The sequence below is a fragment of the Mustela lutreola genome, chromosome 7 (genome assembly GCF_030435805.1).
Source record: "Mustela lutreola isolate mMusLut2 chromosome 7, mMusLut2.pri, whole genome shotgun sequence".
NCBI classification, from domain to species: domain Eukaryota; kingdom Metazoa; phylum Chordata; class Mammalia; order Carnivora; family Mustelidae; genus Mustela; species Mustela lutreola.
Window position 1 is genome coordinate 124,362,082 of NC_081296.1, and position 16,208 is coordinate 124,378,289.

General features: G+C 46.5%; 1 protein-coding gene across 6 annotated transcripts in view; it reads left to right on the forward strand.

Moving 5' to 3' along the window:
* Window positions 1-16,208, forward strand: part of TTC7B (tetratricopeptide repeat domain 7B) — a 247,450-nt gene that overhangs the window by 144,694 nt on the left and 86,548 nt on the right. For all 6 annotated transcript variants that reach the window (XM_059182508.1, XM_059182509.1, XM_059182510.1 and 3 more), the window contains 6 exons: window positions 123-206; window positions 1,191-1,295; window positions 3,324-3,441; window positions 5,500-5,557; window positions 11,971-12,043; window positions 14,739-14,899. In XM_059182508.1, the coding sequence (XP_059038491.1) occupies window positions 123-206; window positions 1,191-1,295; window positions 3,324-3,441; window positions 5,500-5,557; window positions 11,971-12,043; window positions 14,739-14,899 (599 nt within the window). The remainder of the gene's footprint in view (window positions 1-122; window positions 207-1,190; window positions 1,296-3,323; window positions 3,442-5,499; window positions 5,558-11,970; window positions 12,044-14,738; window positions 14,900-16,208) is intronic.

Here is a 16,208-nt window from a genome sequence, read left to right on the forward strand (position 1 = left end):
TAAGCTTCCAAGGGAATGCTTAGGTTTTGTAAGACTTAATGTGCAGAGACGCAAACCCATACTCATCCGCTTGTGACCCTGGCGGTTCTCAGATGTCTGCCTTTGTTCTTCTCTCCCACCAGTGCTTGGAAAGAGCCATGAAGTTTGCCTTCGAGGAGTTCCAGCTCTGGTACCAGTTTGCCCTGTCTCTCATGGCTGCGGGAAAAGTGAGTCACCCCCTGGGAGGCGCCATCCTCCCTGTCAGTGTTCACATCCCAGAATTCCAAGGGGTGATATGAGGCCTTGGAGAAGTCTAAACCATCTATCGGAAGCTGTCCTGTGGTCATTTACAAAAGAGCGATCAAATTTAGTGATTTGGGAGCCAGCATGGACATGGCATAGAAAAGAAAAAAATCAGACATATTTGCCTTTTTCTGGCCCTGGTAACTTTGTCATATGAAGACAAGCTTAAACCAAGGCTGGTTCTTCACACAGACCCTTTCACTTAATTTGAGAGCATAAATGTATTCCTGAAGGAGGAGGCCATTAGTGATCATTAGCAACATATCACATCAGGTAGCATATGATACTGGTTGGAAGCTCACGCTCTGGAGTCCAGCTGCTGGGGTTTTGGCCTTGACCTGGGCCAGGTCACTGGCCTCCAGGTCCTCTTGGCAAAGTGGAGCCATCCCAGCACCTCCCTCACAGAACCGTTCTAGGTAAATGAGGTAATACCCGTAACATGCGTGGAACAGGGTCCCCCACATAGTATACACTCAATAAAGGGAGGAGCCGTTGTACTTCTTGTTAATTCAGACCATTTAGTGACTTATTTAGTCTGAGGTAGGAGATTATTTGGGCCAAGTGGACGCAGAAATTTAGTATAGAGTGCTCTAAAATTATATAGTCTATGTTTCATAGTAACTTAAGCCTTCCCTGTCTTTTTTTTTTCTTCTTATTTTTACAATGGCTACACAAGTAAGGAAGAAAATGAGGGTGATTCCAGGGGAGCACCTCTGCTTGTTCTAACCACAGTTCACTCCCCAGTCCCTCAAGAGCCCCACACCCTGGTTGTCGCCGTCCTCAGCTTGGGCTCAAGGTTGAAAAACCTCATTAACAGGTTTCCTAACCAGAACCCCTCAGGGAAGGCCTTAGTGTTTGGTTCCATAAAAAACTTCTGAGTTTCACCGAAATAATCTCCTTTTGCCAAGTCTGCACGGGCCGTGAAGGTGCTGAAAGAGTGTATCCGTCTGAAGCCTGACGACGCCACCATCCCGCTCCTCGCCGCGAAGTTGTGCATGGGCTCCCTTCACTGGGTGAGTAGGGCTAGGGCCCTGCGCTCACAGGCACTGAGCTGAAAGGTGGCAGCCTTTCCCACCTCAAGGCACTGAGAGAAAATAGCAATCATTCAGCTACATAAAAACAAGGCTGGGGCGCCTGGGTGGCTCAGTGGGTTAAAGCCTGTGCCTTCGGCTCAGGTCATGATCCCAGGGTCCTGGGAACGAGTCCCACATCAGGCTCTCTGCTCAGCAGGGAGCCTGCTTCCTCCTCTCTCTTTCTGCCTACCTCTCTGCCTACTTGTGATCTGTCTGTCATATAAATAAATAAATTTAAAAAAATAAATAAAAAAAAACCAAGGCTGTTCAGAGGCACGGCCCCCAGACCCCCTCAGGCCTCCCTAACCCATCCTAGGACTGACGGAAATCATGTTCCTGGGATCCCCATGGGAATGTGCTTCAAATGCTTCAAAAGTTGAATTGATAAAGTAGAATTGGAATTCATACTCACCTCAGTTTTGCTGTAGATGCAGGGGGTGCGGGGCTGAAAAGGTTTATGTCACCGAATGAATCACTCTTAGCAAGGCTGAGTTCTTCTATAAAGCAGTCATCCGCTCCTTCAGCTCCTGTGTAAGCCAACCATGCTCATTCCTTTTCCTTCACGTAGGCTTTCCTCTTCAGATAGTCTTGTTCAGATACGAACTGGGGGCTAGTCTGGTTTGTAACAGTTCCAGTACCTCAAAAATGCACCATTGAAGAAAATAGAAAAGCCTCCACTAACTGCTGAGGTTTTGGTACACATAATTACCACATGCGATCCAGTTTTAATTTCTTTTCTTTAACTTCACATCAAGATTAATTAGAAGGAAAAAAAAAAGATTAATTACAAGAAGAATTTGCTCAAAAGACCGTAGTGCCTTACTAAGGGTCTTTACCATTACGGTCCTTGCTGCCTGTTTTTTTTTCCACTTTTCCTCACCCAGCGAGACAAAAGTAAGCCTTGCGAGAAAGTGTTCTTCTGCTCAGTTGGACTGGGGGAAATGTAGAAGGAAAAAGACATTTTGAAAGAGCAGGTTCTCACCTGACTCTCACAGCTGTGAAGGTGTCGTGTGGTCCGTGCAGGATTCGAACATTTGGTGCCACTGGCAGGGAACAATGCAGGCGCGCTCCAGCCGCAGGCCGGGGAGCGGGCCAGACCCTGCAGCTTTGAAAATGCCAGTTTCCAGACATGAACTTTGTCGCGCCCCTTCCAGCTATGGCATTGTTCGTGACTGTCACATAGATCTAAGACCAAAAATAAACAGACTTTTTTTTTTTTTTTAAAGATGAGCCCAACAGATTTTTTCTGTTTTTATATTTTACATTTTTATTATTAAGATTTCCAAACTCTACCAAAGTAAAGAGTATATAATGAACTCCCAGATACTCTCACCCAGCTTCAGGGACCTTAATGTTGGCCATATTTTGAAGGAATGAATCTTATTATTTTGGCTTCTAATGAATTATACCGAAGGTCTTATTGTGGGTGTAGTTTACAGGTGCACATTTTCTCATTGGAATCTGCTGGCACGAGGTCCATGTGATGTGCATTGTAAAATAAATAGACGGGGAGTCCTGAACACGTTAACATCTTGTAGGAAAGAGAATCCAAGCCTAAATGTATTCTTTTTGTCTTTAAAAAAAAAAAAAAGGAAGGACCCAGACACAAAATTTTCAAGGACTTTATTTTAAATATATATAGAATTCACTGAATACCTAACAGAAAATCAATTAGTAAAAAATAGAGATAAAAAAGATAGGAACCACCCCCACCCCACCAAGACTTTGGAAAAGAAGGTAAAAAAGCAGTAAGGAAAACGTTAAAGAAAAAAGGCCAGGTGGGAACCCTGAGGACCGTTGGAGAGACTCAAATAAAGAAAACGGAATCGCCGCAGTGGAGTCGGAATATTTGGGAGTGATTTTCACAGTGACTCATCAGAAATCTGTTTTTGGCAGCAGATGCTTATGGGAACTCATGTTAGAAATTCTGCAGGTCGTTGTTGTTTTTTAACTTGTCTGGTTTTTCAGTTGGAAGAGGCTGAGAAGTTTGCCAAAACTGTCGTAGATGCGGGAGAGAAAACGTCAGAGTTCAAGGCCAAAGGCTACTTAGCTCTGGGGCTCACGTACAGTCTGCAGGCCACTGATGGTGAGAGACGTCCCCCTGCCCCCCCGGGGATCTGGGAGCTTAAGTCTGCACTGCAGGGTTCCCACAGTCCCCAGAGAGGACTGTCGCAGGAGGCCACGTATTTTGGATCACTCAGGCATGCCATCATGTGGGAACCTGTGGCTGCTGTCCTTTCTGCTCAAACTGGCTGGAGAGTTGGAGAGCAGAGACAAAGGTCCTGGGGGCATGTGCTAGTGGTGCACAGTGCCCAACTTGCAGGTTCAGGGCATCTGCCATGAGGTGAAGGTGAGGGGGCCTTTGAGAGATGGTTCCCCCCACTCAGCCTGCACCTGCATCCACCCCGGCACTTGGTGGGGCTGTCCCTACACAAGGAGATATTGGACTTCAGGTACTGGAATGTGGAAGAGTTTAGGGTCAGCCTCCTCCAGGCAGCTTCCCTTGATTGTTCAGGATGCCCCTTCTCTATGGGTACATTTAAATTCACAGATGTTTACACATGCTGTGTGGCAACTTACCGAACACCCATGCAGTGACATGCATTTGGGTTGTACATAGACCTTACGGACTCTGGCTATTTTTTAAAAATCTTAATTATGCTTTGTATCCTTAATGAAGTTTTCCATTATGTGTTTGCAGGAAGTATAAATTGATTAATTACTTTCCTGAACTCTTAATATTTCTTCAGCATTTCATTGTTAAATATAATATGAATACAAAAAAATTTCAAAAACCCATGTATAATTAATGAATTAGGAGACAGCAAATATCTTTGTAATCTCCACCCTGCTTAGGAGGTGGAAGCCTGCCAGCCCCCTGGGGAACTTTGCGTGTGCCCCCTGCCAGTCACAGGACTCCTAAGAGAAAATGCTCTCCTGATTTTTATAGTATTCATTTTCTTTTTCTTTTCTTATGGTTTTGCTATAGTTAATTTTACAGATTACCCCAAAGCCTTCTTTCATCTGCCCTAAAATAATCCAAGAACTTAAAGAGGTTTCACATATCAGTTGATTCTCAATAATGGCATTTTGGCTAATTTTTCATGCATACATGGTGCGCTAGCAGACACCTGCCAGCACCTTGCTTTAACTGTAGTAGACTCTCAGTGAAGCAGGAGTGTAATGCCCTGTGTTTATCCCTATCGATTCCAAGTTTGGACCCACCTCTCACGCGCCCTGTAGCTTTGGGAGAGCGGCTCAGCCTAGTTGATCCTCATCTCTTATTCATGGCTCAGTAGGATCACCTGAGGTTCCCTCTAGCTTCATCCCTGTTATTCTGAGTTCGCTGTGGTGATAGCCACATCTGGCACTTGGGGACAGCCGTCCTCCGTTCCCAGTGCGGTGGCAGGAAGGGATCTGGCCCGTGATGATGTTCAAGAGGGCCCCTTCAGTTCCACCCATAAGCAGTTCCTCCAGGACTTTTGCTCTTGCCCCAGTAAAAAGTACCTTCCCTTGACAGACTCGAAGGGCACCATCTTTCACATGCTCTCTACAGGGAACATGTGGGCTCGTGGCAAGATGGCCTCACACTTTCCAGCTGATTTTCTAGTGTCAGTGTTGGCTTTGCCTGGTCTCTCCCTTGTGTTTACGTCAAGGTATTAAAGGTCCTGGCCATTGTCCAGTGTGACTTAAACGGGCCTTTTATAGCATCAGGCTGGTTCCCTTGGCTCAGTGTCATAGCTTCTCAGTGCCAGAAGGACCTCTGAAGGCCATCTCTAGTCAACACCGTTGGTGCTGGAATCTTCCATACCACCCCATAGAGGCAGTCCTTACCCAGACACGCCTGTGCCCTCTGGAGTTCCCAGCTGGCCTTCTGACAACAGCGCCCCCTGCCTCAGGCATCAAGGTCACCTGCCAACTCATACTCTCCCCGAAGCATGGCTCCACAGTGGTGCCCATCAAGTGCACATGTCTGGAGTCGGCCTGGGCTTCATTGCCCGGTGTCTGCACCTCTGCAGGCACGTAGGGGCCACAAACGTGTTGCTTTTGTTCCAGTTGAATGTATAGGTTTTATGATGAGCTTCGTGTTTGTCAAAAACTCCCTGATCTTCCATGCCACTGACTAATTGAACCCTTTTCTTAGCTTCTTTGCGAGGGATGCAGGAGGTCCTACAGAGAAAGGCGCTTCTTGCATTTCAGAGGTGAGTGGGAGTTCATCTTTTCACTCGGCTGTTCATAATGACACCAAAGTATGATAAGTATAAAAAGAAGAGATATTTATAAAGATTATGTAAACAGTGTTTTCCCCCCAGGAGTCTTTCATCTTGCGCACTGAACATACAGTATCAAAACTTGCTGCCTGACTTGTTGCCGTGTAATCCGCACTCTTACTCTGTTTACCTACATTTGGGCACGTGTTGTTCATTCCTAATCAAATGACTTCAGCTCTAAGAAGATGGGTACTCTGGATGTCTCGGGAGCTGATTCCTTTTCTTAAAGGCAACTGTCCTCACCCAGAAGAGGGATCGTTCTTTGCTAGCTTTTGTTTTACATGTCATGCTGCAGATTTTTATATGACAGAATGAAAAGAAAACAGATTTTAGGACAGTTTCTGAAATGCTATGTTATTAGTTTCTAAAATACTGGGTAATCTTTCTAAAATACTGGTTAATGGCAGGTGAGCAAATCTCAGGACCCTGCTACCCCACCATGCTCCATAAACCTTGTGATTGTCTTCGTCATTATGATCTTCGGGAAGTTAGGAGAGGGCTTTATAATTAGAGAGTGCCTGAGGGCTCTTTCCCACTCCTTCTCAAGCCTGATCCTCGGGCCAGTTAACACAGACAGAACAAGTGGTGCATCTTCTGCAGGTAAGGGACCGAGATGCACAGGATGGAAAAATAGTTACCTGAGTCACACAGCTGCTGAGGTCAGGATAGAATCATGGTCTCCTGTCTCCCACTCAAGCTTTCCTTGTCCCTCCTATACCATGCCGCCCTAATTTTGTTTCTTACTGCAGGTGTAATAAATCACCCCAACAAATCATTGCCTGAAAGTATAACCCCATGATGTCAAATCTTGAATGGGTATTCATCCTGCCACCTTGAATATATCTGAGTCGCACTGACTTCTTGGAGTTGTATTAGAAACTTAGTTGCTGGGGCACCTGGGTGGCTCAGTGGGTTAAGCCTCTGCCTTCGGCTCAGGTCATGGTCTCAGGGTCCTGGGATCGAGCCCCGCATGGGGCTCTCTGCTCGGCAGGGAGCCTGCTTCCATTCCTCTCTGCCTGCCATTCTGCCTACTTGTGATCTCTGTCTGTCAAATAAATAAATAAAATCTTTAAAAAAAAAAAAAGAAAAAAGAAAAAAGAAAGAAACTTAGTTGCTTACCTAAAAATTTCATGAGGCCCGCTCAGTACCTAATAACCTTCGTTCAATTTCTTTCCTTCGAACGGGGATTGCCTACACATTTGTCACCATGCACACCTCCCTTTTCTCATGAAATCATCATCACTTGGCGTCAGTGACTGGAAGACTCTCGTCTCTGTTTCATTTTGTTTCCTAGCAGGCTTGCTGATGGCTTCTTCACTTTGCCAGTCCCGCCCCAACTGGCTAATGGCACAAAGTACCAGTTGACATCTGCCAACAGACCTTCTGTCTCTATCCTAAGCTTTTGTTAACGTTCTCCAGCATGGAGTATAGAAGCATTTCCCTTTCAAATGATTTGGAGTTTTATGTCCTCTAGTCCTAGTTTGTCAAACCCACACATGGATGCCTACGAAAGTGGTCATCACATCTGTTTCACTTTTCTTAAATCAGCACATCTTACCGACTCTCTAAAAACAGCCATGGTGGTGGTCTGCCTTGAGCTGCCAGAATTCGTAACTTCATGTTACATAACAGCCATTCCATTGGCCTGAAATTCCTTTCTGTTCCTTTTTTACTTAGGTTTCAATTCATAGAGGTTTTAAAAAAAATATTAGTTCATGGGAATAAAGAGAAATGAAATCCTGCTTACCTACATGACCATCTTGAGGAAGGCTAACCTAAATTAGTATTTGTGGAAAAAAATAATATTTTTCAAAGGAATAAAATTATTTTGTTTCAAATACATCCATTAACTGGAACTATTCTGGTACACTGTAGATGTAAATCTATAACGGAATGATTTGAAGTAAGTAAGAATGATCTGTATTATTTCTTAAATGTAAGCAGGTATTTAAAAACCACTTGGCGGAGAAGTACTTATTTGCTGTGCATTGTAAATCTTCTCCCCACAATTCTATTAAGTCTACTATCGTTTGACTATTTTTTTGTTTAAAGAGAAAGCGGTGTGACTCAGAAAGGATGAGGTGGGGGCCCCTGGCTGGCTCAGTCTGGGGGGAATGGGACTCTTGATCTCGGAGCCCCACATTGGGCATGAAGCCTGCTTTAAAAAGGGAAAGGGATGGTGTTATAGTTACAGCACGTGAAAATTAACTCAATTATCACTGGAGTCAGAACTCGGAAAGACTTGCTCTCTAGTGGATGCAAAGAGGTGATTTTTTAAAACATACCAGATGCATGACTACGTCTTAATCCTGAGACCCTCAGCTGTTTGCTGACTCATACACTCAGCCCAGGCAACTGAACCAGCTCATTTGTCTGGTACAGAAGTGTCACGAAGAAAAACAGTGTTGTCTGCAAAGCTTTCTGAAGGTGTACAGCTGATCTGAAGGGATCTCACATCCTCCAGAGAAAAACAAGCCTACAAAGAGTAGAAAGCATGTTTCAGGAACTTCACCCCCCTCCCCTGACCATGTGCAGAAATCTAGGTTGCTCCACAAAGAAGAGGGGACATGGTGTCGTTCGCGTTTGCCATACAAAGTGGCCCAGCGTGTCCAATCTCATTCTTTTTTCTCTCTCCCTCTGAGCTTGAGTTTAAGTCACTGTGGTATGTTTTGTGGGCGTGGAGTGACCAACTATCCCGGTTTGCCAGGAACTGGGCAGTTTCCCAGAATGTGGGCCTTTCCATGCTAAAACCAGGACAGTCCTAGGCAAACTGGGACAAGTTGGTCATTCTATGTGTGTAACTCCTGAGTAATAGCTTTCATCAGGTTTATATATATTTTTTTTCTTAATAACACACTGATGTCATGCCCACTAGAATCAGGACTAAAGGGACCTCAAAAACTGACTGAACAAGACAGCAGAGTGATGGTAGGGAGGCCAGGCCTCTGGATTTCGCTTCTGGCTTTACTGCTTTAGCTGGATGCTCTTAGACAGGATGGTTAATAGTAGATGCTTTATAAACTGTAGTTATGATTGTTACAAGGAATGTGTCTTATGGGCCAGGATCAAATTGTCCAGTCTTCTCTATATTCTTGGTTCAGTTCTAGAGGATGTTAGAAACAGAGTCTAGGGAAGCACTGGTGTGACCTCAGTGCATGTCGAGTTTTAGCTGGGTGGTCTGGGAGGCCAGTCCATGCTTTTCAATAACAGCCTGGCATACCTCTCTCAGGGCGTGTTCCCACTGCACTGTAATGATCACTTTTGGTCTCCCCCTCTGTGGGATGCGGGGGGGGGGGGGCTCCCGAAGGAAGGGCACTTGAATTATTCTTTCATCTTCAGCCTCCCCAGTGGCTGGAGAAAGTACTGGCATCACAGTACGTACTGCATAATGTGATGGTTGGATGGATGGGTAGATGAATGCATGACTAGGGTGGATGGATAGATGGTTGGGTGGATTGTTGAGTGGATGGATAGGTGGATGAGTGGATGGATAGGTGGATGGATGGATGGATGGATGGATGGATGGATGACTTGGGCAGGTGGATAGATGAATAGATGTGTGGGCAGATGGTTGGATGGTGAATGAGTGAATGGATGGGTGCCTTGGGTAGATAGATGGATGAAGAATGAGTGGACAGATGGATAGATGGATGGAGGAATAGATGGATGGATGGGTTACTTGGGTAGGTGAATGCATGGGAGTAAGTGGATGGATAGATGGGCAACGTCAGTGAGGCAGCAATCTAATAATTCTTTCTTTCCTTATAGAAGAGGAATTGACTTAATGGATATGGAAGTGCTTTGACAAGGGAAGTGCTTTTGTGAGTGTCCCTGTGGTGCCATTTTTAGGTCTCTGGCTTTCTCCTAGCAGCTTCACCAGGTCCTCACTGTATGGGAATAGGCTTTATGAGGGTGCTTCAAGTCCATGTGCAGAGGGGCACCAGGGTGCCTCAGTGAATTCGACATCCAACTCTTGATCTCAAGGTCATGAGTTCAAGTCCCCCATGGGGCTCCATGCTTGGTGTAGAGCCTACATTTAAAACAAAAACAAAATCCATGTGCAAGTCCAGCAGGCTTGTAGTTCTCAAGATCACTAATGTCCTTCTTGCCTGCATCAACGTGCCGATTTCTGCTGAGCGGATTTCTGGGGACGTGGCTTTGCCACGGGAAGCATGGCTGCTGAAGCTGTTCTGCCTGACTGAAGCAAGTTTTCTGGAGTCTGTGTGACCTCATCACTGTGTACTTTTTCTTGCTTTCTTGGACATTCTCCTTTATCTCTTTGTTGTTCTCATAGGCTAAAGTGGTCAGTTTAATTCATTAGCCAAATTACTGAAGTGAAATTTTTCAAATGTGTATATTTAAGTTGCGTCTCCTAGAAACTTGGCAGTTGGATATCCATTATTAGTCAAGTTGGCAGTTCTTCAGTTTGCGCTGATGCACCATGGAAAGCTGATATTTCTATCCCTTCTGGTTTGTTCCTTTCACAGTCAGTGGCTAGCAGTTAGTCATTATTTGCTGAGGCCAGAGTGGGGCCTTTGGTTAGGACTATCTTCGCCCACTCCCCGAACTCACCGGGCCATTGCCAGCTTCTCCCTCGGTTGGTGTTGGGCAGGGGCATCCATGATTTGACTTAACTTCATTTGTGACAACTCTAGACTGGGCTGAGAAAATTATAGCTCTGAGGAATTTTTTTTTTTTTTTAAGTTGTAGAAACCTGGCTTTATCAATTGTGAAAGAAGATAAGATAAATAATGCTAAATAATTCAGAGTCTCTTCATAATTAATTTTGTAGTCATTTTTCCTGAGTAATCAGGAGAGACAGAAACCATGATATTCCAATCTCCCTTTTTATGAATATTGAAGAAAAAAAATTCTTTGATATATAAATTCATGGAAAACCAATACTTGTAAAATAAAAAAAGAAAAACTGGTGCCCACAGATCAGACCTCGCATAGCAATAAGACATTTAAAAAGGTGACACAGGCAACTACTCAGTCACCACCTCTTAAACTAAGATTGTGTCCTAAGGCAAGGTCACCACTGAAGACTCCCCAGGAATGAGAGTTTAGGTGCTTTGCTGTTGAGATTAAAAAAAGGACAGAGCGCCCGCCCCCCCCCCCCTGCCGCCTCCACTACCCAGGTCCCCACCACAACACTTTTCCCCACAATGTGGTAGCATGGAGCTACCACATTTGCTTAAGCAATGCCCTAATTGTTGGACTTTGTGTATTTTCTGGTAGCCAAATACCTGGAAGACTTTTGAGCCTTCTCTCCATAGCAGGATGGACGGTTTCAATAATAGGCTTTATTACTACCGAAAAACCATCCTTGGCATGTTTGATGCAGTTAAATCCATAATGATTTGGCTTCCTTTTTTATCTCGAATTTGTTTTCTGCTGGTGGAAGATCCTCCTTTAGTCACCGAGTATTGACTGAAGAGCATGAAGGGTTGTTTACCATCTGCCCCCCATTGGTAATTAGTCTGCCCCATAGTGCCTTTTAAAGAAAGTGAAAGTTTGTTTTTCTCTTCCTCCCCAATTTTTAAATGCAGAATTATGTCTTGTACATAGTCACATGTTGAGTTACTCCGGGTGGAGTACAGTCGACTTCCACATAAAAGCGAGGATGACTGTTTGCTGTTAGGTAGGAGGCCGGTACAGCCTCTCCCCATCCACTGTCAGAGGCCAATTAATAAAACCACGCCTGGTGCCCGGCCACAGAGCCCTGCATGTCACAGTTACACAGTCTACATTAGTAAACTGCGTGGAACTTAGTAAAAGCTTCAAAAGACTGAATGAGAACCCTTCTTTTCTTCCCTTGGTTCATCAAAAACTAAAACCTTATTTTACAAACAAAGCCAGGTCTTTGATTTTCATACCGTTTCTCTGAAATCCAGACATTTGGATGAAGTAGCGTTAAGGCCAACCCAACACTTAACCAAAGCAGCCGTCGCTTTGCCAAGGACACTTGGAACCTCCCCATGTCCCAGCATGACACGTGGGCCTCTCCTGCTCGGCCCAAGGGGAGGCGTCTGCTGGGGTTGGGGGATCATACCCCAGCGCCCGGAGGTCCTTCCCCTCGGGCTCTTCCTCGGAGCCAACAATCACGGGCTGCCACTTCAGATGCCAGAGAAGACACAGAAACACGCTCCTGTGTCCTACCTGCACACAGTCCTGACAGGGAACATGTGTTACATTTGTGGGTGGACCAGAGAGGAGTTTGAGTGAAACATCACATAGTTAAATACATGGCTTTGGTGTGAAACAGCAACTATAAATACCCATTGGCTAGGAAAGGCAGGATGGCCTCTCCCGTGTACTAATGGCCACCAATACTTTTTCAGGGCCCACAGCCTGTCACCTACAGATCACCAAGCAGCTTTCTACCTGGCTCTGCAGCTGGCCATCTCCAGACAGGTCAGTTTCTCCCACATTCCCTAAACCCGGGGCATGCTCCGTCTCCATACAGTTCCTTCAGCGCCTCCGTGTGAGGCCGTAGCTGGTCTTCCTCATTCACCTGAGGCGGACCTGGAGCTAGGGTCTCTTCTGAGAGGATGCTGACTCCTCACAGCACAGACACGGGTGTTTCGGTCAGCTTGAGCCCCTGCTGGGAAGACACAGGTGTCACAGGCTCTGCTTTGGGAGAGGAAGTCCCAGCTCGGGAGGGTTCGGAGGGCAGCACCAGATGCAGCTCATGGCATGTGCCCTGAGCCCAGGAGTCACCAAGGAGCCTTTGTTGCTTGCTGGCAGGCCCAGTGCTGAGCTGCCTGGTGAGGAATGAGCCACTGGTTGTCACGACGAAGATGCCAGCCGGCAGGGGCGAGAGTTACCTGCTTCCTTTATAACATGTAGAAGATAGGGACAGTCACAGTAGCTCCCTCCTCCAAATGTGGGACTCGGGACTATGCTCCTTGCTGGGGAGGCAAGCTCTGCTGGCCCTCATCTTTTCAATGGCAGCTTCCAGAAGCTGCCTTGGCCCCGCTCACCCCCTCCCGTCCCCTCCCAGCTGCTCTGAGGCTCTGGCCTCATGCCTGCCTGCCCACCAGGTGCAAGACACTGGTGGTAACCCCAGCACATTCCTGAGTGCTGACTGGCGGGTGAAGCAAAGGTCAGTTCCCCAGACATGCCATTCCCGGGGCAGGCCTGGGCTGTAGGCATGCCTCTGACTCCCCACAGGCCTGGGAATGGTGTGGAGGAATGGCTTCCAGTGGTCACCAAGATGACTCCTCCATACAGGCCCTGTCACCTGGCGTGGTGGGGCTCACAGTTGTACCAATGAGGAGCTGCTCGGCAGCAGCTGGGCACTGGTCCCCCCTCCCCTGGGAGCTCCTCTCACCTTCTGCGCAAAGCCTCCTTCCAGCGGCCTGCGCTTCTCCCTCCTCCTGCTCAGCTCTTCGGTTCAGGATCTGTCCTCCTCCCCAGACTAGGTTCCATGAGAGCAGAGGCCCTTGTCCGTCGTCCTCATCGCTTTACCCCAGCAGCTGGAGCACTGCCCGACATGTGTTAGGCACCCAGTAATGCTCATCCCGTGAAGGAACCAGCTTTGAGTTCCTTCAAGTCAGCTAGCCCTCAAGGGCGTCATATTGTACCGTAAAGCAGTTTGTCCTGCTTGTTCTGGTCATACCTGCAAATCACCACCATGAATAGACCTGCCTTTCCACCCTCCTTGTAAGCGCAGGCTGGGTGCCATCCACACGTTGGGTGGTCGTCCTGAGGCGAGGATAAGAGGATGAGGCCTCGTGGGTGCAGCTTCCACCTTTGTGGGCCCACACCCTAAGGCCCACACTCTGTGGGACGATGTCCCTGCTGGACAGGGGCCCAGGGCTGTAGCCCTCTTGTCTTTAAAGCCAATGCCATTTGAGCAGGAGGAGAGGACAGGAGGGGAATCAGAAGGTCTAGTGCCACTCTTGTCCTAGTCAGTCAGTAGCTGGATGGCAGCGCTCAACCATGTCACCTCCCTGGACCGGGCTCCGTCCCTATAAATGAAGGGCTGGGCTGTGACAGCCCTAAGGCTGTGGCTTGGTGGCAGAAAGGCTCTGTAGCCAGCATTTATAACTTAAATCCGTCAAAAATAGGATATCAGAGAGGAAAGTGAAGAGGTTTGGGAAGCCGTGGCTTCTTCCTGTAGGAGTGAGGAGACGAGGACCGAGAAGAGGCAGGAGAGCCGAGCAGAGGTCCGGCATGGACTGGAGCTGGAGGAGAGGGGCGGACCGGAAGAAGTCCCGGGGGAGGTTGTGTAAGAATGCTTCAGTCCCGAACTCTATTTCGAAATCCAGTGTCAGGTTCTAAGTCTTCCTGGTCACTGTTAAACCTGCAAGGAATCTCGGGTGTTCAAATATCCATTATGTATGCATTTTATCTACCGTGGTGCTTGGGTGATTTTGAAGAAAGTCTTGAACAGCTCTTGCATTTTCAAGGTTAAGCCCGTCTCCCGTCCTATTTGAATTTGGATACATCTGCTTTGTATGTGGCATTGCAATTTGTTTCTCAGATGGAGCTATTTGGGGTTGTAGTTTGGAAAGGTGTGGGGTTTTTGTTTGTTTGTTTGTTTGTTTGCATATTTCCTTGATGTCTAATGGAGGTGTCCTGGACTGAGGAACTTGGAAAGATTCACAGGTGTCTGATCGTCTGGAAAACTCTGTTTAAGTTTTGCAACTCACTGTGTGCTTCATTTCAGTGAGACCTTAAAAAACGAGAATGGTTCAGCTAAGGTAGTTTAATTCCACTAAGAACCTCTGGCAAATTGTATGTCTGTCCATTGAGAGTGAAATTATCCTGGGCACAATCAAGAGTGCATCAGCTTTGCAGAAAAGAGAAATTGTGTTTTAGGGAAAACAAAAGATTTGGGACTGGCAATCTTACAGAGAAACAGAGCCTCTTGCCTCACTCCCTGGGTCACACCATCGCTTCAAGAGGACATCTGCTTGCATGTCTGTGGTTAATATCCTGGAGCGATCACAGAGATTAGAATCTGAATGTGGCACAGGGTGAAGCAACTTTTGATATTTACAGAGAATCAGATATTGAAGTGGTAGCTTCGTGTGTCTGTGTGTGCGCGCGTGCACACATACATGCGTGTTTTAAAATTCTTTTTGATTTTGTTTTAAACCAGATCCCAGAGGCTCTGGGGTACGTCCGCCAAGCTCTTCAACTTCAAGGTGATGACGCCAACTCCCTGCACCTCCTTGCCCTCCTACTGTCTGCACAAAAGCATTACCACGATGCTCTGAATATCATTGACATGGCCCTCAGTGAATATCCGGAGAATTTTATGTAAGTGCTCCTGGCCTTTCATTTTCCCATACTCAGAAAGTTACTCACTTTCACTCCTCCTCCCTTCCTTCATTCGATTTCATTGAAGTCCTTCGTGGATATCCTGAGGATTAAATAGTACTAACTTCCCTTATTGTTTCTCCATGATATTTGTTATCTATTTAGTTAATAAATCTTATTTAGTTTAAAAATACCTTATTGGGTCTTTTCTAGTGTGTACCTTTGGTGCACGCAAGATGATTTTAGGTGGATGGTGGATGAACATTTTTTTTTTTTTTTTTTTTTTTTTTTTTTTAAAGATTTTATTTATTTATTTGACAGAGAGAAATCACAAGTAGATGGAGAGGCAGGCAGAGAGAGAGAGAGAGAGAGGGAAGCAGGCTCCCTGCTGAGCAGAGAGCCCGACGCGGGCCTCGATCCCAGGACCCTGAGATCATGACCTGAGCCGAAGGCAGCGGCTTAACCCACTGAGCCACCCAGGCGCCCTGGATGAACATTTTTACTGTAATAGTTTTACATTTTTAAGTAGAAAAAAAATCTACTGCCTATCAAAGTGTGATTTCACAGAAATTATTGGTCAGGGGGAGATGACAGATCTTTTAAATGAGTCATCTTAAAGTCAGTTTGAAGAAAATAGTGAGTAAATGCTACTGCAGATATGCCCAGCTCCAGCAGCAGTTAGACCGGACAGGCCCAAAGACAAGCCTGGGAAACACGCTCTGTGGCTGATCTGTCCTTGTTACCAGCACCTTCTGCTAATTCCAGGGGCTGTCGTATTTTAGGTACCTGGTACCTGGTACCGTATTTTAAGTACCAAGGTACCTGACCTCTCTATGCCTTGGTTCATTCTCTAGGAGCTAGAATTCCTTAAATAAATCAGTTCATCTCTGTACCCAACTGAAGAATTGCCATCATAAGCTACCATAGGCCTGACTGTCTGCTTATCTTCTCGACATTCCTCCAAATCCCTGAATCCAGGCCTGTCGGGGAGGCTTTGTGGAGAAGGGCATTGTCATGTGGGCACTCAGTTCCCGTTTTATCTGCAGTGGAGTAGTCTGGTAACCAGGACACAGCAGCCAGAAACAGTAAACACCGCACACACTGGCAGGTTCTAATTGTCTAAGTGGCAGGGTCAGTGGTGGCTGGGGGGTGGGGGGGCGGGGGAGGGGGATGTGGGCGGGGGCTCAGGGCAGCTCTCATCACTTGGGGAAATCAACGCCATCAGCACCGTGGCGAATTTTAAGTGGATCGACTTTGGCTTTATTTCTCTGCCTCATCACCTCACTGTCTTTAATCAGTGCATTTCAGC